Source organism: Alexandromys fortis, unplaced genomic scaffold, assembly GCF_014885135.2.
Source record: "Alexandromys fortis isolate MF-2015 unplaced genomic scaffold, M_Fortis_MF-2015_v1.1 scaffold_101, whole genome shotgun sequence".
NCBI classification, from domain to species: Eukaryota; Metazoa; Chordata; class Mammalia; order Rodentia; family Cricetidae; genus Alexandromys; species Alexandromys fortis.
In genome coordinates this window covers 5,893,502-5,919,682 of record NW_026067983.1, presented here as the reverse complement: position 1 = coordinate 5,919,682, position 26,181 = coordinate 5,893,502, and the positions used below count along the sequence as shown (strand labels likewise).

At 40.2% G+C, this 26,181-nt stretch overlaps 1 protein-coding gene across 6 annotated transcripts in view; it reads right to left on the bottom strand.

Moving 5' to 3' along the window:
* Positions 1-8,721: 8,721 nt before the first annotated feature.
* Immp2l (inner mitochondrial membrane peptidase subunit 2) overlaps positions 8,722-26,181 on the bottom strand; it is a 786,207-nt gene continuing 768,747 nt past the window's right edge. For 2 of the 6 annotated variants that reach the window (XM_050158680.1, XM_050158679.1), the window contains exon 8: positions 8,722-9,320. In XM_050158680.1, the coding sequence (XP_050014637.1) occupies positions 9,201-9,320 (120 nt within the window). In that variant the 3' untranslated portion in view covers positions 8,722-9,200. The remainder of the gene's footprint in view (positions 9,321-26,181) is intronic. The other 4 variants (XM_050158677.1, XM_050158678.1, XM_050158683.1 and 1 more) reach the window with 3 other exon arrangements.

Here is a 26,181-nt window from a genome sequence, read left to right as displayed (position 1 = left end):
CAACTGCTTACTGAGATGAGCTGAGCACACAGGATACACCATGAAAGACCTGATAATAGTGCCCCCCCCAATCAGCAGAAAGTAGTCTCAAGAACTATGCCCAAATTTCCAAATATTGTTTATAAATGTTTCTTTATATTTAAAGGGGTATATACTCTAGAGATTTGCATTGGTATTGATCTTGGTTTATTGATAGAAATTTAAGATCAATTTTGTTATATGTATATTTCTGCTCTTGAATAAGGTATTGAGTTTGTGCAGCTTATTTAAAAATGAAATGTATAATTGAGAAATATAGCTTACTAGATACTCATCTATAATAGTCAAGCTTGTAGTCATGTTAGTTAGATTTTCTAGATGTACAGAGATGTATTTCAGGTGGATAGGCATTCTTCATATCTTTCAAAGACTACAGAATATGGCACCTAAAATGTTTAAGAACTTAGGACTTTTCATGACAATGAGATGCATCCGTTCCTGGCATCACCTATTACTCCAAGAGGAAGATGGGCATCAAAGAGTCTCCTTATAGAGTTGCTTAGTCGTTGGGGCAAGAAATTACTCTTGCCTGGACTGCTTGATGAACTGAACATGCAAAATCCACAGAGAAATAACTGCTGAACTTGCCTAAATGTGAGATGTTCCTTCAAGATTTCTGCTACACAAAAGAGTCTGCCAGACATTCTACGGGACACAGAAGAAAGTGACTGACAAACTGCCAATATACATAGAACTGCTGTTAAAGTTTTCTGCTTTGTGGAAAAGTCTTCTAGATACTATGGGTCTGTAGGCTGAAGATGGATGCCCCAATGATACAGAAGAACTTTGGGTGACTGTCCAGGAAGTGAGATGTCTGTCAATTCTAGAGTTTTGGAAGTTGCTTACAATGCACTTCCTGTTTACTTAGGTAATATTATATCTTTCTGGAGTCTTTGATGGAGTTGAAGAATTTATAGTTACAGTTACAGTTTTCCTTAGTTATGATATAGTTATAGTTACAGTTTTCCTTAGTTATGATAAAAGATAAAGTAGATATTAAATATTTTAAGTATAATTCTTGCTTGATACCTGTTTTGTTATATGTAATTTTACCATGTTAAAATTAAAACCTTCCATTTTATTTAAACAGAAAAGGGGAGATGATGTGAAAATCCCCCCGTCTGCTGTGAATACCATTGGTTAATAAAGTAGCTTCTTTGGGCCTATTGATAGGGCAGAACTTAGGTAGGCAGGGAAGACTAAACTGAATGCTGGGAGAAAAGAGGTGGAATCAGAGAGAAGCTACATATTCATGCCAGAGACGGACAGCGGGACTTTATCCAGTAAGCCACAGCCATGTGGCGGTATACAGATTAATAGAAATGGGTAAATAAAGATGTAAGACTTAGCCAATAAGAAGCTAGAGCTAATTGACCAATAAGGGATTTAAATACTATGGTTTCTGTGTGATTAATTTTGTTCTGGGAGGCTGGGATGAACAAGCTGTCCTCTCCAACAGGTTAATATGTTGAACCATAAGATTGTTCAGGAACAATTTATGTGAATATAATATGATAACCACTTGTGATCAAACATTGGATAAGAACAGAAAGAGAGACTGGGAAAGCAGGACAAAACAAGTACAATGGCTTATTGTGTAAAACAAACAGGAAGAGAAATCTGCTTCTCTTTGAAAGTCCCTAGGAATACATGTGCATTGATATAGATTATAGTTGCAAGGAGTTCTGGGAAGATATTGATATAAAATTTCCAGGATTGCTATCAGACTCATCTTAAAGTTAACATTTATTTTTTTAAAAAAAATCAATAGATTATATAATCCATTAATAGATTGTCTGTGACTTCTCTCAATTTATATATATTCACTTATCAAAATTATTAAACATTTGATGTTGAATATATATAAAAAATACAAAAAAACTTTGTTGGCACCTGTTAACATATATTCAACATGTATAAACTATTGTTCATAATATTTTTCATTTGGATATAAGGGTACAAATTCATTTTCCTTGAAAGATCAGAAAAAAATGAAACAGGAAACTCTATGGTAAGACTTTTCTGATGGGAAATGGTATTTGTTTTTGCCCATACTGTACTGTTGTTAATGCATGCCTGGGATTAAGTAACATATAAAAACTGTTCATTTTCCTGACCATCCCGGGAGTATGAGCACATGACACATACTTTGTTAAGGGCATTTTTGCTGCATGTGACCTTGTAGAGAATGTATCATGGCAAGACAGAGCAAGCCTGCCAGGGAGTGCTCACCTTTTAAACAAAGTCATGGCTACATTAACTCTTTAACGTAGTAATCCACTGAGCTATGTATTCACTGGTGAACCAATTACCTCCAATTACTATTAACATGTGCGTTTGGGGGTTAAATTTCCAATGCGTGAAGAGACTGCCACTATTTATGTTTCATTTACATCGTCTCCTATAGAAAATAACTAGTGGGTTAGGAAAAGGAACGTTCCCATCAGAACGTGAAAATGAATAGGCACAAAGCAAATTCCACTCCTTACTCTGAACTGTCTCTTCATGTCCACTCCAGAAACTAAAGGAGTTATCATAGAAGGAATGTCATATATGAATTATCATTTACCACATAATTCAGATAGTTTTGTTTCTTGATATTTCCCCAGTGATTCTAACTCTCTCCTGGTAGATTTTTGATGCTTAAGTGGCAATGACATGTGTATTAGGTGAATGGCTATTTGATCTGATTTTATATAAAACAAAATCATAATAAATATGATTTTTCATTATATGACAAGATATAATATATGAGAATTCTTAGTAATTTAGCATTAAATTATATGTAAACTTGTTTTTATAATCATATAAATATAAATGATATATGATCAAGATAAGATTCTAAAATATTGCTCTGAATTTTAAAATTCTAGGAGTTGATGCCATCCCAACATATTTACCTTTACTGCCCATATGAATATTTTAGATTTTACAAGAGCAGATAACTTTCTTTAGAATAACTTTTCTATCAGCCAGAACTAGAATGTGGGCAATGACTTAAGGTGAGCACTTGTATAATCAAGAAACAGGAGAAATCAAAATGTTCACATTGTATGTGACCTGTTTCAGCTTTAAAAGTATTTGCGAATGCCAGCTGAATTGTTGAAAAGCTGAGAAGAAATCTGGAATGCTTGAAAATGGATGAATAATTTGAATATAATGATGAGGAAGGTCTGAGGCTCAGCAGAGCAGGGCACTTGCTGTTCTTGCTGAGGATCTAGGTTCAGGTCCTAGCACCTACATGATGAACCACAACTGTGTGTATCTCTAGTTTCCAGGGATCCACAGCTCTCTCCTGGTCTCCGTGAGTACTAAGAATGCATGAGATGACTGTAGGAAAACACTCATTCACATAAAGTAAAATAAATCTTTAAAATGAAGAGACCCTGAGGAAATAGTATAGAACACGATCCTCAACAACTTACATCCTTAGAGTGATTAAAATAGAAATTAATATTTATGGAATTATTTTTAATTTTTATTCTGAGTAGCCTCAAATTGTATCTGAAAATTTTAAATAGGTATTTTTTAAATTTGAATTAAAATACATGAGTATATGAAAAACATAAGAGATTCACAAATTCCCAAATTAAAAAAGGACAACAAAACGGGCATATGAGATTTTCAAATATTGATATGATCATGCAAATACTTGAAAAAAATCAATGGAAAATCCTAAGACAGGCAGATAATAGTGATTGAAATTAGAAATTTAATGAATGATTTAATAAAAATTTAGACACAAGTGAACAGATAATTAGCAAATTAGAAAATACAGCAGGAAAAATACATGGGTTGAAGCTGAGAGAAAAATGAGAAATAAATAAATATCTGAAGTCAGACATGAAAATAGCTAAAACCAAAATTCTAGATCTGAAATGATAAATTCACCGAATAGTGATATAAAATGGTAAGCAATAATTAATTAACTTTAAATAACAATATTAATCATCTGACCCAAATATTTAAGAAAGAGATTGATCCTCTTTAATCTGTGTAATGCATCCATAAGTTAACAAATGCTTAACAAAAACATATGAAGATATATTGAAAAAAAGACTGCTGAAAAAACTCACAAATTTTGTACAAAACATCAATTTAGAACCTCAGGAAAATCAACAAACAGCTGTTAGGATAGAAAGAAAATCCTACCTAGAATATAATTGTCATTACCAACAGAGGAAGTGGAGGGATTCTCAAAGAAACAAACTCAGAGGGCAGGACTGCTGTCTTCAGAAAAGGAACTGCTAAGTTAGAATTCTGACTTTAGAGAAAATATCTTTTTTAAAAAAAATCAAAACCAAATTTATCTATTTGCTGTGTGTGTGGTGTGTTGGCATTCTTGTACCATGGTACATTACCAAAAACTACAGGACAGCTTAGGATGACTGCTTCTCTTCTACCATGTAGATCCCAGGGATTGCTCGGGTTCCCAGGACTGGCAGGAAGTATCTTTGTTCAATAAATCAGAGCACTGTCCTAAAACATGTTTCAAAAAATATATATACTCCTCGTGGTCCTGACATCCTTGCTAATGTTCTCCCTCCTTCCGCTCCTCACCCACTGAGATAGTAGGGCTGATCTATTGGGAGCTCACCAAGGCCAGCTGGACTGTGACTGAAAAAGCATGGGATAAAACCAGACTCTCTGATCATGGCAAACAATGAGGGCTGATGAGAAGCCAAGGACAATGGCACGGGGTTTTGATCCTACTTCATGTTCTGGCTTGGTTGGAGCCTAGCCAGTTTGGATGTTCACCTTCCTAGACATGGACAGAGGGGGGAGGACCTTGGACTTTCCACAGGGCAGGGAACCATGACTGCTCTTTGGACTGGAGACGGAGGGGGAGAGGAGTGGGGGGAGGGGGAGAAGGATGGGAGGAGGGGGAGGGAAATGGGAGGCTGGGAGGAGNAGGAGGGGGAGGGAAATGGGAGGCTGGGAGGAGGCGGAAACTTTTTTTTTCCTTTTCTCAATAAAAAAAATAAAAAAATTTAAAAAAAGAAATATATATACTGAGGTTTTCATTTTAACTACTGTGAAAGCTCAGGCAAGGTAATGGCAAGTTCAAGGCCTACCTGGGAAACTTAATTGAGACCCTGTATTTTGATTGGTAATACATATTCATAAACATTAAAAAGGGGGTGTTAAATAACAGAGTGCTTGCCTAATATGAGCAAGGCCCTAGGAGTAATACCAATGTGAGCGAGAGGAAGGGAACATTGGCAAGGACTGAAGGATGGTGTCTCATGACCCTGAGAGTGCTTCAAGGATAGAAAGTCACAACAGGGTGGCCACTCCTGTAGTCAGAGACCTGGCTGATGCCATAATGGGATCACCACCAGTACAATAGATGAGTATGAGCCAGGGTGATTCTGTTTGTGCTTATAGTAGACTAGATAATGAAACATTTGGGGATTGGACATTGCCATATAGTTAATGGTGATGATACTACAATATTTTCAGGCTCCTCTTCAAAAGTCCAATCTCCTTTTACCCTGCCTTGCTGAAGAGGTATACCAGTGAAGTTCTAGCTCTTTAGCTCCATTTAAAATTTTTCTTTACTTACTATTTTTTCATGAACATATGAGCTTAGAATGTATATGGAAGGCAAACAGGAACATGCTAATTTGGTAGCTTAATATTGATCAAAATTTCTCTACATCCAGTACATTTCTAGAGAATATTTGGTAAAATTCTGCTATGACTTGAAAAAAGCTGGAAAAAACAATTGCTGGTCTAATTTTTTTTTTTTTTTTTTTTTTTTTTTTTGCAGCACAACCTCAATTTTCTACGTTGGAAATTCAATTTGTAAATCTCAATGTACATCCCCCAGACAGTTAATTACACATTGCTGGAAATGATTTGAGCAGCTGAAATAATTTTGTATCAAGTGCATTTATAATTCCTAGGAGGACAGCTATTCAGCTTAGAAAGGCTAAATCCAAGGTGCCACCCCTGGAAAGGTCCCCCATCTGCCTCTCCGTCTCCCAAGCAGAAAAACTCATTTTCAAGCCCTTTCTACCACTCCCGGAGGCCCACCCCACCACCTATTCAGGCTTCCACACCTTTGTTAAGCTGCATGGCACTTTTTTTGTTTCTCTATAATTCCTCCTCCTTCCACCAGTAGACTCAGAGAACTTCCATTCATCCATTTCATCCATCTTGATTTGCCAAGTTGCATACAGACATATTGATCTGACAGAATTTTATTGTTTATCATAAATAACCACATCACCAAATTGGACTAGATACAGTCTTCTATTAAACTACACTGCTTCCCAGCACAGAAGGAGAGGAAATAGATATATGCTTGTTGAAATAGGAGCGGCGGCGGGGCTGCGTCCCCAACACCCCGGCCGCTTGGCTAGCTCATGCCCGAAATAACAACACACAAACTGTGTTCATTTAAGAACTGCTTGGCCCATGAACTCTAGCCCTTACAGGCTAATTCTCGCACCTGGACTAGGCATTTCTAATGATGTGTGTAAGCACCCCAAGGTGCACTTACCGGGAAGAGTCTAGCCTCCGTCCATCCTGGTGTCTCTGCTCCAGAGAGCAGAGCTGTCCGGTCTCTCCGGGAGCAGAGCAGAGTCTGACCTCACTTCCTCTTCCGCCCAGCATCTTATTCTGTTTATTCCTCCCACCAATGCTTTAACCTATGAGGCCAAGCAGTGTGTTTATTACTTAACCAATGAAATCAACAGATTGATATATGACACTCCCACATCATATGCTTATTAGTACCAACTGATTGGTAAGGTCATGAATATACATACAGATAAAGTTAGGTGGTGCAGTGGTTACCTTTGCCTCCCAGAAAAAGTAAGTCTTGAGCCCAGCTGTTTAATGGGCACTAGGTATTGACCGCTGGTGATGTGCCATGCAGCTAGAGAATGCCAAACTGAACAAAAAAAGCCCTTACCTCTTCTCTTCTCTGATGACTTGCAACCTTGAGTTAACAGCTTGAAGAATGACACAGGTAACAAGGCTGATCCCTGACTCTTTAAACTGTTAAAACATCGACTTCTTACGTGCCAGTGATAGGCAGCCCCTTTCCCAGTGCCCTCTCCACTTCCTTCTGATCCTACCCTCCTGTCGGCAATCTCTCTTCAAATGTCAATTCTATAATCTTCAGTCTTCAGAGTTCTTATTTGCTAGGAACGCAAGTTTTAATACAATATATATAAAATATTTTATATTTATTCCCAAGAGATATATTTTGTCATGGGGGGCTCAAAACTCAGAAGAGAGCAATATTTGGTCAAGTACGAATCAAAGTAAGAGTGAAAATTTCAGACTGGCGAAGAGAATCAACGGGATTGAGGGACTAATGATTCACTGAAAGACTTTTGGCAGTTCTGCATATAAGAACAATTCCATGGCTTTGCTGATAGTCAGGCACAAATGGAGAAGGGGTTTATGGTACCTCTCATTGTTGCAAATTTCAGAAAGAAGGGGAGCCATTGCCTTTAGCTGTAGACCAGTCAGTGGCGAGTTCTGACACAATGCTCTCACAAATGGCTCTGGTTAAACCAAATGCTCACTGAAAACAAAGCTGCTGCACATCACACCCGTCTGTGCTCTTTGCACTGCCATAGAGTTCGTGAACCAGGCAAGGGGTTGGAGATTGAAACACACAAAGACTCACAGACAGAGAGAGACACAGGTCATCCTTGAAACAGGAATGCCCCCCTATCATGTACCAGGAATGCTTATATAGAGATCCTTAACTGATAGCCACGCCCCAGCCACATGCACCAGAAACCACTCCCCTGCCATCAGATACTCCTGAGGGTCTCATGCTCAGAGCAACTGCAGGCTGTCTCAGAGCAGAGGAAAACAAGTTGTTTACAAGACATTCAGGATCTGAGGGTTCACAGCTTCCAACACAAAGCAACTGGTTAGGGTGAGAAGACAAGAACAGATGTGGGAGAATGTGTTGCAAACATATATAAAATGATCACAGAACAACAATTCATCAAATGAACGTAATATAAAAGTTAAATATAATTCTGACCAGCCAAGCATGTAAGAGCTCGATGTTTGTTGAACCAACTCTCAGAAGGCTAGATAAATGCATATTCTCCTATGACTGTTCTACCACAGTGAACCAGAATCTACATTTACAAGATGAAATAGAATAAAAAGCAACCTGGTGAACAGTAGAAAGTGGACTTAAGTCTTGCTCTTATGATTGCAAACCCTTCACCAAAGGTAAGCAAGGGTGTTTAATTAAGGTTATTGCCTCCTCTGCAGGGAGTGTGTCCTTGTTTAGACAGGTGACAGACGCTGTCATTTCACTATTAAACCTGACTTCAGTATTAGAGCATTAGATGCTGGGAGATCACCTGGGTTAAAAAAAAAAAACAACAACAAACTTTATTAATCTGGATTTGATTATTTTCCATTTCAGTTAGAACTTTCCGCCAAATGTGATAAAATGCTGAACCAATGAACTTATTCATCATTGTGAACAGGCATGGGATTGCTCAGAAGTTTTATATTAAAAAAAAAGGGCCAATAAAAAATACTCGGTTTTTTGTCAAGTATTGACAGAACTTTTTTGCCATTACTTTAATTTCTGTCTTGGATAAGAGATAAAACGTTTTTCATTAGTGGATGTTTGGTTAACTGATAATTAAACACCCCAAATGAGATCAGTACAAATCACTGTTTTATTTGACATCACACACAGTTCCTGGGCTTCCTAGCTGGCCGTCACTGTTCTGAGGATACCATCAATTACGATACAATCACTATCCTTATATGCATAATATGTGATTTCCCCTGTTCTGTCTTAACATTAAAAGACAAATCATCTTCAATGCACATTAATTTTAAAAACATTTTAGCAGCAGGCTTCAAGGAAAGATCTCATCTATAACTATGCACATTTTCCAGTTTAATTCCGTTAATACGCACAGGTAGAATGCTTTCATGTTCTCCAAGGCCTGCATATTTTTTGTGATAAACAATATGGAATTAAATACAACACAAAGCCAGTTGTCATTTAATACTGTTTAATATTGAACATCTTTTTTGTGAAATTCCAGACCACCTTAAAGAAATACAGAGGTCTCTTGCTCAGCATCATCGGAGCATCTCTTGGGTAGGATGCTTCTGGTGTCTGCAGCTCCTCCTATGATGGGCCTCACACGCGGTCACTCATCATTGCTATGGATTGGGAAGCGCTCTGGAGGAAGCACAGATTCCAGTCTCTGCCAGCGCCCTGGAGGCCACAAGATATGTGTGGCATGAGCATGCAGAAGTCCCAGAGAAACCTGAATTCAGGGGAAACACAGAGACGAAACATAGATATCATTTTATACTGACCGTTATAAATAGCTTGAAAAGCTCATTTGATTCAGGTCTCTGACGTGTCATGGAAAGACTATGACTGAAAACAGACAACACTTAGAGTCATTTTCCTAGGGGCTTCACAGCTATCAGAACCTGAACCTTCACAACAGTCATTTGAGGGAATTATGGTTTTAATTTTCTAGAACAGGAAGCTAAGTTTAGAGAAGTTTAGAAAGTCATGTACATACAATGCATTGGAACCTGGCCTCAGTACTGGGCTGACTCTGACATTAACCTCCACCCTCAACAGTCTGTTTACACAGACCTAGGAAACACAAATCCAGTCTATAGTCTCAGACCATCCCCTAGAGCTATTGTCTGAGAGAGACCCTCATAAAACAGTCATAGAGGCCCAAATCCACATTTATATCTCAAAAGCAGTGTTCCATTGCGGGATAAGCACTCAGAGCTCAGGTGTGATTCTGGGTGGAGATTGCTGTCAGGGCAAGCGAAGTGGAAGACTAGGAGAGAGAAACACCAAGATCGTGGCTGGCTGAACACAGAACAGCGTTTGTAGAGGTGCGCAGAGCTCTGCTGGGAGAGAAGAGACCTAACAAATATAGATGGGATCAGCTCAAGGGAGAGCAAGAAGCCCTGGGGACTTAAGAACAGTGTCTTTCCTTCTAATCATCCTGAAAATAAGACTTAAAATAAGCACAAAATTGGCTCTACAACACAAAGCCAGTTGTCATTTAATACTGTTCAATATTGAATTTTTTTGTGTGAAATTCCAGACCACCTTAAAGAAATACAGAGGTCTCTTGCTCAGCATCATTGGAGCAAACATCATGTCACCTGTACTTTGCTGCAGTAATTCACTCTCACTAATCTCTGCACACACATCAACATATATATCATACTTGTCTGCACATCAGTATATACATTATACTTGTCTACGCACATATCAACTTATACATTACACTTGTTTGCATACACATCAACATATACATTAAACTTGCCTGCACACACACCAATGTAGACATTATTCTTGTCTGCACACACATCAGTATATACATTATACTTCTTTCTACATACATATCAACTTATACATTGTACTTGTTCACGTACACATCAGCATATACATTAGGCTTGTCTGCACACACATCTGCATATACATTATACTTCTCTGCACACATATCAGTGTATACACTGTACTTGTTCTCTTTTGAAGGTTACTAATATCCTGTGGCATCTATACCTAAATACTTCAAAATGTATCTAAGAACTAAAACCTTTCTGACATAAGCACATTACCTTCACCATGCAACAAGGTTCTCATATTAATACAGTGATAAAGCTCATAGACAGTTCCTATTCAACATACTGCAGTTGCCCTAGCGGAAGGCTTTTAAAGTCATTTGTTTTCAAAATCTGGTCTCATCAAGGATCTCAGACTACATCTGCTGTTGTGAGATTGCTTCCGTGCCACCAATTTACTTTACCCAGGGTTCAAGACACTGACTTGTACCACGGCCTATAGCTAGACTTGCCTGGGTTTTTCACTCATGAGAAGACAAAAGGTAAATATGTTGGCAAGAAAAAAATATATGGTTAATGTTGTATTTTACCAGTTCTGTTTGATTAGGTGGCATAAAATATCACCACTGAAATACAAAGTTCAATAGCAGAAAGCGAGGGTGACTCACTATCTTTATCAGTTAACACACATTCTAATTTAAGATAATGAACAAATATAGAGATATTTAAAAACATTTAAAGATCCTGACTGTCAACTTATCCTATTGTTTTATTGCACATTGCTATTGTGTCTTAATTATTTACACTGGATCCTAAAAAAGTGATTTTTATCTATTTCTTTTTTATTTTAATTGGCAATTTCTTTATGAAGATACCCCTTTCTCTCTTAACATCAACTGCTTGTATTTCTTCTGTTTATTTGTCATGTATTTACATTATCTTCTATTACGGTATGTGTGCATGTGTGTGGGTCTAGAGCTAGGGTCTCATTTTGCAGCCCAGGTTAGCCTTTAATTCACTATCTGGCTCAGACTTAGACTGCACTGATACTCAGAGAAATTCTCCTTCCACAACCTCCTGCAAGGCCTCCTCCTTTATTTGTTGTTTGTTTTCTTTTAAGTCAAAATGCATTCTTATCTTCTGCTTGTTTGTAGAATGTTTGTTGGCCATCTCAGGCTATCACTGGGCTTCTGTGTGTCCTTTAATGGGTCACCTTCGGTCTTTAACTACTTCTTAGTTTTCAGTAAACAGGGCATTTGGGGCTCGCCCTGGACCTCATACCTGGTCCATGTGTAATCAGTTATTTCCCGCAGTGCTTTGGTTTCTTTCAGCAAGGAGTGTCAATTATTAGCAACATCTGGTACTAGGTGTGCCGATGGTCTTGGGTGTTGTTTCAGGAAATATATAGATAAATAAGATAACCAATACCCAAAAGCTGCTCTTCACCTACCACCTTTATATTTTATCTCACTTCTTCCGTAGTAACTGGGTGGTTTCCTTAAACATTTAAATACCCATATATATGATTTTAAAATATATAACAATATTTTGAACATAATTGTGTCATAATTTCTACCTACACTGGAGTAAAAATCGAGTTTTCTTGGCAATCATTTTGGTAGCTGAATAATTACATATTCTGTTGCCAATGTTTGCAGCCTACAGTTCGGGTGAGTTATACAGAAAGAAGTTTCACTGTGGCTCGTGTTTCTGAAAGCGAGAGGTTGGGGTACATAAATGATGACAGCCTTTATCCTGGAGGTCTGCAGATGGGAAGCAGGGTACACGCATGTGTGCACAGGTCTGTCTGGTTTCCTCTTTCCTTTGATAAATCTGCTAAGACTTTGTCATAGAAGCTTTATTCTAAAACCTTATGTAACATTGATCACCTCCCAAACGCCCCACATTCCAACACCTAGCTCCCCATCTTTCTAATACTTTACAGTGGGAGGAAACTCCAGTGTAAATTCCCAGGGCAGACCATTTCTCTCCATAGCAGCTCAAATACATTTTATTGTAAAGATGTCTGTATCCACAGTTGGTTTAAATCTTTCTCTCCCTCCCAAGTGAGTTATGTTTCCAATACTTACATTCAGTATTAATGTTTGTTTTTAATTCATTTTTATTCAATTTGAGAATGTCAAAAAATCAAAATTACCTTTTAAACGAATAAAATGTCTCTTCCTTCTTAATGATGCTCAGATCCTAATCACTAGCTAGAAGTTTACATCAACGAGCCAACAGAATTTAGGCTGCTAATCAATTGGCCTCAGAATCATGGGAGTAACATGAATTCTCTTATGGCTTGGAATGTCATCACAAGGGCACTCAAGTGTGAAAAGCGGGTAGATAGAAACACATTCTAAAACACCCTAGACAGCCATGGCAACATAGGAGTGGGAAGACAGCTCAACAGGTTAATGCCTGCCACATTATGAGCACCCCAAAATGACTCCCAGCACCCACATAAGAAGGGATCCAGATGTGAGACCATGCTCCTGTAATGCCTGCTCTGGGGACAAAGAGACAGGAGGATTCCTGGAGCTCACCCTTCTGCCAGTCTAGCTGAGTGAACCTAGCTGGATGCACAAGGCACAAGCTCTAGGAACACTGAGGCCCCGTCTAAAAAATAAGGTGGAAAGCAACTGAGAAAGACAGTCGGTATCAACATTTAACTCCTATAAGCGTGCTCACTCATGTGCATGCACACCCCATGCATGTACACACACACACACACAAACACACACACGCCCATGCCAACAGTGTTCCCAGCTAGGAAATACTTCGCTGGATGTGGGTGAAATTTCAATTTCTGCGAAGCTTTGCTCAAGTCTACGTTCAGCTGAGTTAAAGAACAGCCGGCTCCATTTCCTCCATCATAACCTAGCTGTATCTCACGCACTGAGTTGCTTTTCCAAGCTGTTTAACTTTGATCATAAGGGTGATTTGCCAATGTTTTAACTTGGCTGAGCTGTTGCCAATACATTTAGTTGCTTGCTTAGTTTGGAGCACAGTTTTAGAGGCAGTGATTTAATACTCCACGCTCATTTTACTGAAACTAATCTTGAGTTTTTTCTTATTCTGAAAATACATTTAAGGTACCATTCTCACTTCCTGAAAGAGTTAATCTTAAAAATTATAAATAGCAGTGGTGAAAATTCTGGGGGATAATATGAATATTATTTAAAATGGTGATATAGGAATGTGAATTCAAGCTTTCAAAATACTGATATTAATATGTACAGAAAATGCTTAATCACTTGCTGAATTATCTTGCAATGATTATTTAATTTTTTTTATTGGTAAGTGTCTACAGACAAAGGGAGAATATTTTGCAGTTAACACCAAAAATAGTGATTTTCTATATCATAGTTATTATCCCAATATGGCATTTCTGACAAACAAAGGGGCACTGCGCACACCGTGTAACTCAGTCTACTGTTCGACTCAGGCCTCCGACTGACTTGAGGAGGCCCACCCACATGGAAAACAGACTGTTCCATTGGAAAACAAAAATCATCTAGAATATTATTTAACAACATATCTGAGCACTGTGACTCAGCCAAAGTGACACATAAAATCACCACCTGGCAAACTTAGTCACACACACACACAAACACCTGCCCTTTGCTTTGTTCCACGCTACAGAAGGCAGTCTTTTGCATGATTACATACATGACTCAGGTCTCACAGTGACTCATGAGGTAGATGCTGTCTCTTTTATAAGCAAGGAAACCAATAAGAGCAAAATATTTTGCATTTAACACCGAAATAAGTGATTTTCTATATCATAGTTATTATCCCAATATGGCATTTCTGACAAACAAAGGGGCAGAGTCAAGTCAGGACAATCAGAGTAAAACAGAGTGTCCTGGACAAAACAGAGCATGGCCACCCATGACTCTCTTGGGCCATGTAAATTCCTGAGAATATCAGATTCATCAAAAGCAAATGGGCGCAACTGTATCCCTCTAAAATCGTAGGATGAAATCCAGGTACCCAGTATGCATCAGGATTTGACCAGGTCTGCCTGTACAGAAGTCACGAAGTTAAAATGAGACCATGATGCAGACTCATTTGTATTCTTGCAGCAGGAGATTCAGACACAGTTGAAGCCCAGGCATGCATACGTGCAGGGGAAAGAATGTAAGGACTCATAGTGAAAGCTCTTCTTGCAATCCATGAAAAAGAGGGCTTACAAGAGACCAAACCTGCTGGTCCTTTAATCTTGGACTATTTTCTCTAGAACTATGTTTAGTCAATAAAACAGGTTTCCATTAGGTTAACAGTTTGGCCTTGATGTCCCTCCAATGCTCTTTTGGTCCTATGTGGGACGGGAACTAGTGGGAGGTCTTCTGCCAACCCCGGGTGTTCTCTCTCTCTCTCCTCTCTCTCTCTCTCTCTCTCTCTCTCTCTCTCTCTCTCTCTCTCCCACCCACCCCCACCTCTGTCTCACTTTCTAGCACCCCAGTGAAAAGCAGTTCTCTGAATGCTGCTGCCAAGCTGAGCTGCTTTGTCTCCGGCCCCAAGGGAGCAGGCCAACCAATCATGGGCTAAAACCTCTCAAACTGGGGCCCAGATAAATCCCTCCCGCTTTTAGAAGCTTTTCATCTTGTACTTTGAGTTGGTTTTTAATCATTGTTTTCAGACAGAGAATCATTATGTATCCCTGGCTAGTCTAGAACTCACAGAGATCTGCCTGCTTCAGCCTCTCCAATGCTGAAATGAAAGCCATTGGCTATGATGTCTGGCTTGTCTTGTATATTTACTATAATAACGAAAAGCTGACTACAGTACCAGCCACACCAGTGTCACAGCGGGAGCTGATCGTCCCTGATACTTACTCATAGGACTATGCTTTCTTTAATGGGTTTGCAATATTGTTTTGACAGTGAAAGCAAACATGCACAGCACATTTATGGAAGCATATTAAAGAATTATTGAAAAATCCTACCAGGTCTCTGTATTGTTAGTATCTGCTGAAGGAGGAAACAGGTTCATCTGCATGTAATAATTAATCCCTTGTACCTAGAGAGCACTGAGCACACAGATTAGGAATCAACCATCTAGAATAATAATCACTGCCTTGCTTTGACTATATACTATTTGATAAGCAAACCAAAAATGCATGAAACTGGACAGTAAGCAAAGTCCAAGTTCTCATTTTTAAGCTATGCACAGGCGTCGGGTTGTTCTCGTACCTTGCATGGCACTGTACACATCAGTCTGAAGGTTGATGCTCTTGACCTCAGAGAGCACAGCTTCAGGAAACACCATTAGTACCAGCTGGAAAGTGGTTCACGCTATCAGTCACCTCGTTTGTTTTGTCTACAAAATGCCAAGGAACCGCATGAACTAAATTTCCACTGAATTGCTTGTCTTTGATCGAATTGGCTCCACTGAGAAGTTATTTTGGCTTCTGGTAGGCAGACATACGCGTCCCCAGCCCAGCTCTCCTCCAGGTGCCAGGGGCACAGGTGTGTGAAGCCGTGCTCCCCTCCTCCCTCTCTGTAGGCCGGCAGTGTTCAGAACACACCTCCATTTCTTGGCTTCAGGAGCCTTGTCTTGAAGGAAGGCCTCGCAAGGGCAAAGTAAGGACAGGTAAAAGCGAGATTTCTGAGGTTGGAGAGAGAAGAAAACAAAGGAAATAAAGAAGGCTGCCAGTGGGACCAAAGATTCTTTTAAGAACATGCTCAGAACAGAGATGAGGACAGGAGAGGATCAGTGTGTGAAGTGTGACAAAGCACAGCACTAGAAGCTCATTAGGTTTAAATGGTTTTAAAACAGAAAAGCTAAACACAATAGTCCACATTATTAACAAAGAAAATCTGTCATTGCTGAATCTACTTCATAGCGTAAGAGGTAGAGGTTTCCTCATGAACAAGGTCCAATGATAATTATTCTACAATATTAAATCCCCCATAACTGTGTTTCGAGGGCAAATCAAACTGAAGAAAGACCTGGACTTTAAAGGACACCTGTTTAAAATAAGAACTGATTTATCAAGCCTCCATACAATGTCTACGTTTCAATCTGACAACCAAGGTCCTTTACTGATACATTTATTTATTTGTTTACTTTCTAATTCCTTTTGTGTTTCTGTGTGGGAATGTGGGCACTGTGCACACGTGAAGGTCAGGGGCCTACTTGTAGGGCTCTCAGTTAACCATGTGAGTCTGGGAACTGAACTCAAGTCACTGGCCTCAGCTGCAAACGCCTTTACCCATGAACCCTTCTCACTGGCCCTCCGAACATCTTGAGTCTGCACTCTCCTTTAAGAAAAACATTTAATATTCTTCAGAAAACATTATCTGGAGACAGAAGGCTTCTCTAATCACTGATAATGTGTTGCACCGAGGGAATGGCACTGCCCACCTCCATGGTCCCAAGGCGGTTTATCCACGAAACTGAGCAGATAAACCCAGTTTGTGATAAGCAGACACATGAAGAGAGCCTGCTTCCTCAGTAAAGTGACTCCCTCTTGTGCGAAGACACTACAGCATCGCAGCTTCCTTCCTTACCGTGGGGAAGTGCACAGGAGGCAAATGAGAAACGTGTTGACCTCGCCCTCCCCCGAGGTTTTGGTTTCAATGAAAACAAAACCAGACAGATGTGTAGGAATGGAAGAAAGAAGGAGGGATGCCCTGGAGGAAAAATGGAAAATGGGTGAGAAGGAAAAGCAAGGTACAGCGGGCAAGGAAATAACTTCCGAGCAGTGAATTTTAATAATGAAGATATCATGTAGGTACAATATCTATTTATACATGTCATGGAACGCTTTGTCTAAATTATGAAAAATAAAGTATATGTATGATTACAGGGCAGGAAAGTATGGGAAACATGTAATTTTTAAAATGTGATTGCCTTACTTGTTCTTCAATAATTTTATACATTATACATATATATATACATATATGTGTGTGTGTATATATATATATATCACATTCTAATTACTCTCTAACTCTCTCAGTTCCCTCCCTGCTTTATCAAATTCTCACCTATTTTATTTTTATAAACCTCTGGTAGCAACACCTGACCAGATGTGAGCTATGAGGTATTATAATATGTAATAGAAGTGTTTATTCATCTCATGCAGTGTGCCAATTCATAATTTACCTGCATAAACATTAATGTGCTTGATTACAAGTGCTGTACTAGACTCTGTCAGGGCTATCGCTTATATATGTTACAGGCATGGTTACAGACAGATGTTAACATTACTACTGAGAAGTCTGGGTTCTGAAATACGTATTTCCAAGGTGTTAAATGTAGGATTTACATTTAAGTTATATACAAAAGTGAACATTTCACCAAAGAGAACTAATGCCATCGGGGCGAGGGACTTAATCCTAGGTAGGATGACAGCAGGCTGGAGCTAGAATCGCAGAGAAAATGCCAGACATAGGTTCTCCAGGGCATCATGATCTGGTAGGAAAGAGAGATGTTTAAGCACCACAGTGAAGCACAAACCTGCCACACTGCATTCATGGGAGCCATGCAGAGACTGCCTAGATTCATCCAAGATGGCTCAGCACTGGATAACTTCCTCCTTCAGAGGGCAGACTCCGCACGGCCTCTGCCAAATGTTCACAGATAGAACCTTCCCTTAATTCATCCAGTGAATTCCAGGTCAGGTAATCTGATAGGTTGATACAATGTAATATTTCCACACTGAAAATGAAGAGCCACCTGCTTCGTGGAACACTCGGAATGGTGCGCTTTCAAAGTCCTCACTCCAGGACAAGCATTTTCCTTCGTTACCACCAATTTTAACTTTAATCATTTCAAAGCAGTTCTCCCCCTCAAGACTTCACTTTAATCAGAATGCATTTCCAGGTCACTTCATGGCCTCTTCAGGATTCTCGCTAGACAACTACAGAATCATGCATAATCATCCAAGCCCCACAAGACACCTTCGGTAAGTAGTTACTTCAACAGTTTATGCAAAAAAAAAAAAAAATAGATACAAAACGGGCCTCTAGGGGTGTCTTCAGCTAATTTTCATGAATTAATTTCTCTGGATTAATGTTTATGTACCAGTATCCTTACCACGTAATCAAATCACTGGAGGTGAAGTGGTCTAACTCCTCATTTTACAGCTTGATTAAGCAGGTGATGAAATACTTGAGTATAATTTGGATACTGAGCAACTCCCAACACCCACATTAATCCCCTGGGTGATGACAGTACCGACTAATGCCTTACTGCTTGCTTGTGTGCTTTTCGTGGCTGATGTCCCACATACCATTTTGATGTAGGAAATAAAAGCCCACATAAACACATGAGGAGAGATGTACAGAAGTCTTTATTCTCATTGATACTGTCTTATGCCATATTTAGAAGCATTGGGCATGCAGCCACTGAGGGAGACAAATGAGTCGTTAGGAAGAGGCTATCCAGAGCTCGTCCTGCTGTGATGGCGGATGCGGCTGATCCTCTGCTGAGGGTACACCACTACTCATTTGGGTGTGTGGTACCCACCTTTATCTAACATCTCTCTCGGTTTCTTCCACTCCCTCTTTTATCTTTTCTCTCAGAATGAAATAGAAGGGGCTCACAAAAATAAATAACTAGGAACAAAAGAAGATAAATAAAAGTGACAACTGCAGAACCCAAGGGAGTCCCTGGGAAGAACACCATGCCTAATCCTCAGCTCCCTGAGAACCGAGTGAAGTGGAAAACATGGTAACTTAACACAGCTCCCCTTGGGAGCAGGGAACTTTCTTTTTAAACTCTTGAAAAAACTTTCAATTCCTAAGGGAAGCTGGTTTCTCTATTTTGTAGGTTTTCTATAAAATATTTCTAACAGTGACACAGGACAACGACAGGCTATACAAGAGGAGCCCCCATTGAGGGCCCAGTATTGATGACGTCACCAAGCCCAGAGACCGCAAACCAGACCAACAACTCAATGCAATGGACACTCGCGGGTAACAATATATGCACTAAAGCACTGCGTGACTCACTGTGTCACACTACAGTTTCCACGAGATTTTCCTTTTCCTTTACATTTTATCTTGTTTTATCTAGGGAGAAGGTTGTACAGGTAGAGGGTGGGTGGGACAGAATGGGAAGATGAGTGGGATCAAGATCCATGATGTGAAATCCACAAAGAATCAATAAAAAGTTAAATTTGGAAAACAATGTTTCCAACATAAGGTCTAATGTGGGATACTTTATGGCTCATAAGTTACAACATTCACATAGCTAGCAAGTCTTCCCCAAAAGACAGAAGCTGAGTTCAGGGGTTAACAATCTGATGCATACTGTTTTGAAAGAAGCTAAAGTAACATGGTCATGTATGGAACTTTCTGGAGATCTCACTTGTTCCAATAATAACTTAGCTTCCACCAAGGTTTGGATACATAGCATGTCTTTCACCTTTTTGTTTCTTACATCTATAAGAGCAGAGTGAGTTGGAACCAGAACCCATACATGCTGCCTTGCTGCTCACCCAGAATACTCTTAGCTTGCAACAGAAGTCCACAAATTCCAAAAATGTGCAGATAGAGGAATGAGACAATAAAATAAAACATAACTGAAGGCCCAATTTTAACCCTAGTAGCATTGTTTTCTCTGAAAGATCTTCTAGGCATTGCAGGCTTTAAATATGCATCCATGCAACAAGTCACCTCACCGAGATCAATGCAGGCAACACCCCACGGCAATGTCTGCATTTCTGAGCAAATCTCCACGAAAGTAATGTCCTCTTCTACTGAACGCATCTGGCACAGAACAGTCCCTGAGTTGGGCTCAAACATTTGACTCCCACGTGCGTGATTACGAAGGTGCAGGAAGCAGTACAAAGCCACAGACTTACTATCAGAGACCCGAGTTCATGAAGATTTACTGGCAAAGTGGCCAATAACCTTCAGGATCATGCTACAGCTTTGGAGTGGCAGACAGTGCCCTGCATTGCTGAGATCCTGCCCCCTAAGGCCTAGCGTTCATCCCACCCATCCGGAGCACTCTGAAATATGCTTCCTATGACATCTTCTTTGCCTAGCAGGAAGAAAAGAACATACCAGAATGAATTTGTGTCATGTGCCATTGAATAACCTTTATGCTGCCCTGCAAACTCTCGTGAAACAACAGCATCCTTGAGGATTTCACATTTCAGATTATTACCAGCTCCACAAAAGCCAAAACGAGCTCCAAAATGTGGCTCATAATCACCAGGTAGCAGAACTGGGACTCAAAACCCAGCACTGTTTCTTAGTTTAAATTCCTACTTGCTCTACCTGCCAGTGAAATGAGGTGTAGAGCCCTGGAAATCGGAATGGTTGGCAAGGGGCCCTGTGGCAACACTTGCTAGGCTTGCTCTCTCCCCAGGGAGGAGTGAAGCCTTTCATTCTCTGCAGAAAACACCAACACTGCGCACTGAGGTTTGTACACAGCCGTGCTAGTCTGTTTGGGAAGCAGTGCTGATTTGTAGCAACAGCGTATGTAGCAAGCCACTGGGCTGTGAGGAACATTCGCTGGCAGTGACAGCAAAGCCAGCGCCTGGTACAGCAGTATGGTTATGTCAATGTACATAAAAGCCGTGAAGAAATGTGGTCAGGCTCTAAGCTGTGCGCCTTTGACTCCACACAACAGCTTTGCAACGGCTCGCCGAGAAGGGCGCGTGTGCCGTCTACTCAGGCGCACGGTACATAGACTGACTTCGGTGACTGAGTTCACAATTCATAGTGGGATACTCTGTATATTGCAGAAGTGAAGGCTGCAGGATGAGAGTCATTGTTAAGTAACACAGGAAGAATTAGGAAGAGAAAGACGTGTTCTAAACTAATTGGGGAAGCTTTCATTGACCGCAACCCAAAGGAGAAAAAGTAGACAGAGAAGCAGACAGAGGAGCAGCAAAGCAAGAGGACAGTAGCGAGCTTTTTCACAGTAGTAGTAGGAAGAACACAGCTGTGTAGGGAAGGAGAGTAGCAATGGTGCTCTATGAATGTACAGCGACAGCTCTGGCATGCTATAAAAGGCCCATCATCAATGTGTCTCTTTTGCTCTTTTCCCAATCCTCCTCGATTTGTACCCTCCTTGAAAAGGAATCGCTTGGTAACACCCCTGGGCACTGGCATGTCTACTTCTGCCTCCAGGAAGAGTTCCCCGGCTTGTTCCAGCATAACTCATCTTCATCCTCACAGAGAGTTTATTTGCCTGCTTTTCCTGGAAGGCTTCCACGGCCTTTGCCACTCTCCAAAAGCACACAGAGATATACAGTTAACACTTATCATGGTGAGACGACAGTTCATTTCATCTTTTTCTCTCGTATTAGGTATGAGTTTCTAGAACTGGATACCTTTTCACGTTCCGAACACATGGTACAAGAATAGAAAGACGCTCAAGTGATTTTTGACCGCACGAATGACAATGGCGACTACATGGATGCAGATAAATGCCACCAGGCTAATACTGGACATGGGGGCTGAGGAAAGGACAATGAGGGGACAGGGATGCTACCTCTCACCTGCCTGGAAAGGCAGCAGTGCCTATAATGCTAGAGGAATCACAGGACAAGCAGCAGTGAACTGGGGAAGCAATGAATCAAGCTGCAGTCTATTTAATCAGGTTCCTATTGCACGTCACGGGAAGAGCAGAGTTCAAAGCTGACCCAGTGAAGTCCTACTCAGAAATTGAAAAGTCGGCTTTGCAGTTATGAGAATGCAAAAGCTCCTAGAGCAAAGGGCTAGGAAGCAAGGGTGCTAGTTTGGAGGTATCCGGTGAGGTTTATGCAACCATGGGCAGGAATCGATACCTCGAATGGATACATCCACCCTAGGTTAGGGGTAAGGAGACTTAAGCATCAGGAGAGCTCTGCTTCTCCCTTTGTTTAACTTAGAACATTGAGATAAGGCACAACAAAATACTGCCTAAAGATGGCTATAAATCACCTTTAACCTGTGGAGAAAGCACAGGGACCTCACTGGAATCTTTGGTAGTTCTGGGAGCTTCATTCATCTGTGCATATGACTTGGATTAATGTAGACTGTAAAAACAAACCTCCAGAGAATTTTTTTTTCTTTCAGAGGGTGAATGAGATGTTTCTTGTAGTTTTTAGCTGAATTTCAAATGAATTTCATGAGCTTTGTTTGCCACTGTAGCCAGAAACGTATCTGTGTGAAACAAGGACCCGAGAGCACAGATCAGCTTACACAGTACGGCAATTCCTTTCAACTTTTTTCAATTTAACTCTGACTTAAAGTCAAAGGAGGAATTTAAACTAGTGTGTGTGTGTGTGTGTGTGTGTGTGTGTGTGTGTGTGTGTGCATTTGGGTGTTTTGTGACTCCTATTATTTGCTGGGAATCTAAATGAGCTATTGAGAGCCAACATCTTTATAATACACAATTTGAGGGACCAACAAAGAAATGTGACTATAATCCCGTGAAAGGCATATTGGTCCTGTTAGGGAGGATGGCGTTAATTTCAGCTTTGCATGCTTTCTTTTACTTCCAGAATGTTTTTGGTTTTGAAGTTTTTAGTTTTCACGATTTTAGTTCTCTAGCATTTGTGCTTTGATTACGGTAGTTAATTTAGAGAAATCTACCGGGGGTTATTCAACATTCGGTCAATAAGCATGTTGGCACAAAGCCATGAAGTGCTCGCTCCCTGTGAGACAGACAAATTTCAATATACTGGAGTTGCTAAGGAAAAATGGCACTCAGCTTTCTGGTTCTCAGCATGCATAGTAAATCACGTAAAACTTAATGATTCCAAAATAAGATTGAAATTCATATACTGATGAGTAATCGCTATAAAGATAGCATCCTAGTAATATGACTAAGATTGGTGAATCAGAAGAAATTCCCCAAGGTCAGCTATAGACTGTCAATGGGGCTTACATATGGGTAGCTATTACATTACATGTTGATAGTAGACTGCATAATTTAAAATCACATATTCTTTCTCTATATTGGTCATTTGCATATGTTGTAGAAATAGCTGATCATTTTAATCATAGTCTAAGGAAAATATAATAAAGGGAAATTAAATTTTACAGTAAAGTTTAAAATTCCCTAGAGATTAACCACTGATGGTAGAGACTATGCATGACTGTCCTTCCATGGTTCACATAATTTGTATTGGTTCTCACATGTGAATTCTCAAAATATTTTACAAAGCAATTATATATATTGATCTTGGTAATGAAGAATGTTGAGACCAACATTGACAGCTTTTGGTGCTTGATAAAGCCCTTGAGAATGTTAGTCTGAAGAATGAGGGGTGGTTAGTCTGCTTTCATCTATCTATCTATCTATCTATCTATCTATCTATCTATCTATCCATCCATCCATCTATCTATCTACCTACCTACCTCTTACCTATCTACCATCTATGTATGTGTCTATCTCTCCACTACACAGCCTGTGGGAGTAGGTGATGTGTCGTACCACATCTGGTACCATCATCCACATTTAAGGTCTGTGTCATCTTCCTGGTGTTAAAATATGGGTATCATTCATTTTCCTTACAAAGTGGACAGGGACCAGACACTCACAGATTTCAGGATGAGATACTGTCTCTTTTCATGCAAGTTTACGGCTCTATCTAGCTCATTCCATCATCTGTAAGTGACTGCTATTGAAGCTACAGTTCCAATGAGTTGTCTTTTCCTTAAAGTAATTTATTTAACCACGTTCTGGTTAGTTCTTACATGTCTTCTGAAACTCAAAAAGTCAACTGCTTCATTATTTTAAAGAAATTTCAACTTGGGGCTAGGCTATGTCTAATTCCTAAGTCACAGGTACAGCATCCTTTCTAGTGACCCAAGATCCTGTTCTTTCAGCATCTATTTCTGGGATACTGTGATGCAGAGATAGCCTGGGAAGAGGAATACAGTGAACATCAGTTTCCGAAGGCAGAGGGCACAAACTCGGAGTGAGACAGACAAGTTGATCATTTTGGAATCTTGAGTATGAAAATTTATAGCTGTCTCTTTGGTAGCTGCACTTCTTTGGTCTTATTTTTATCTCTTTCAACTGTGCATAATGCTAGCAAGCCTGCAAGGCTGATACAAAAGCTTAATTAGTGGGGTGCTCTGCCATGCATTAACTGTCAGACAACAGTCCCATGGAAGGCCAGGTCTGAGCCCAAGGTACCACACAATAAGAATAACAACCAAAAAATAAGACATGGAGAAAGGCTGAGTCGTACCATATCCCGTTGTTAACTGTTAATGACAGTGAATGAAGAGTTATGCCTTTGAGAAAAAAACGGCAGTTACTGCCTTCTGATACTGTTCTATAAGAAATAGAAGAAATGTTTACAAGAAGCCTTGTCCCCATAAATGACCTTAGAAGCGTCTAGCCACTATGCTTCATTTGTTGAAACAGAGCTGGGCTCTAAAGGAGCTTTTCTGTGTACTGCGAGGAGCTCAATAAAAACGAAATCCATGGGACTCAGGGAACATCCCCAAAAGGCCTCTGCCTGACGCACATGCACTTACAGCAACGGAGAAAAGAACGGGAGCTCCAGCATCGCCCTACATTACACACACGGCAGGACAAAGGGATGGCTTTCGGGTAAATGAGCGATGCTTTCTTGATTTCCTCCCAGCCTGCCAATACCAGCTAAAAGGTCCACTGGATGTATGAATTTTCTCAGCAAAGTAATACTGCATTATAAATGGTGTTAGTTCCTAACCACTGACTCATTCCTTAGCTCCTGTTGGCGTCAGTATCCACAACTCTACAGAGCTGTATTCTTAAAAACCATCAACAGTTCCCCATCGGTCTCCATCTTCCTCTGCAAGAGTCGATCTTGTTGATTACTTCCTGGTAGAGTCCTCGAACTCTTGTTCTTCTTAGTGCTTGGACACACTCTCATGTTTTGGCTAACGTATCGTTGTGCTCTGCTTCCTGGATGTAGCTATTTCCTGTCTTCTGGTCTCCATCTTTCTGCTGTCCTCAGATGCTCTTCCTGGGTGGAGTTGACATCTGTCAGAGACTCCCGGTATCATGAGTGTAACCCTGGATTCCTTATTTCTAGCTCTGGCCTTTCTCCTGACATCTGGGCCTCACAGCCCAAGGTGGACCCTCATCATAGAATCATGATGCATCCAACACACCAGCGGTCATCATGCCCTGGCTTTGGTGGGGTGATTTCTCTATTGCCCAGTTTTAATTGCAGCTTCTCACCAGAAATTAGACTTTGCCCCCCCTGATCCTTTTTGTGTGAATCCCTCTACTCATTCCCCTTCTCACCATTCTCCTGAAAGGTCAGGATTTCCTCTACTTTCAGAGAGGACATTAGATGCAACTTTTCCAGGTCTAATCTTATTTTTCTCCATATGCTTTTAGGATTGGCATTAGGTTAATCTTGTAAAACTTGGCTTCCATCAGGTCACCGCAGCAATGAACGCATTTAAACAGTTCTCCACTTGCTACTAACAAAAGATACCGGGTGTACACTCGAGAACCACCAAAACACTGTCCCGAGCTTTCCATTCCCTTGTCACTACTCTTCTACCGCATATATACAGAAGCCTCACAAGTGGCCACAGAAGCTGGAAAAGTACTGTCCTCAACCACACCCAAACTGAAAAACTAAAAAGTTCCAAGTTATCTCTTCTTTATTCTGTATCTCTGCTTTTTCTTTCTTTAAAACAAGTTCTCTCCATGTAGCCCTGGCTGTCCTGAATCTTGCTACACAGTACAAGCTGACCTTAAATTCAGAAATCACCTTCCTCTGCCTCCGGAGGGTTAGGACTGAAGACATTGGCTACCATACCTGCCATCCTGCCTGCATTATGGCTGTTCCTCTTCACCAAAACTTACACATCCTCATTCTTTCTATCCCTCAAT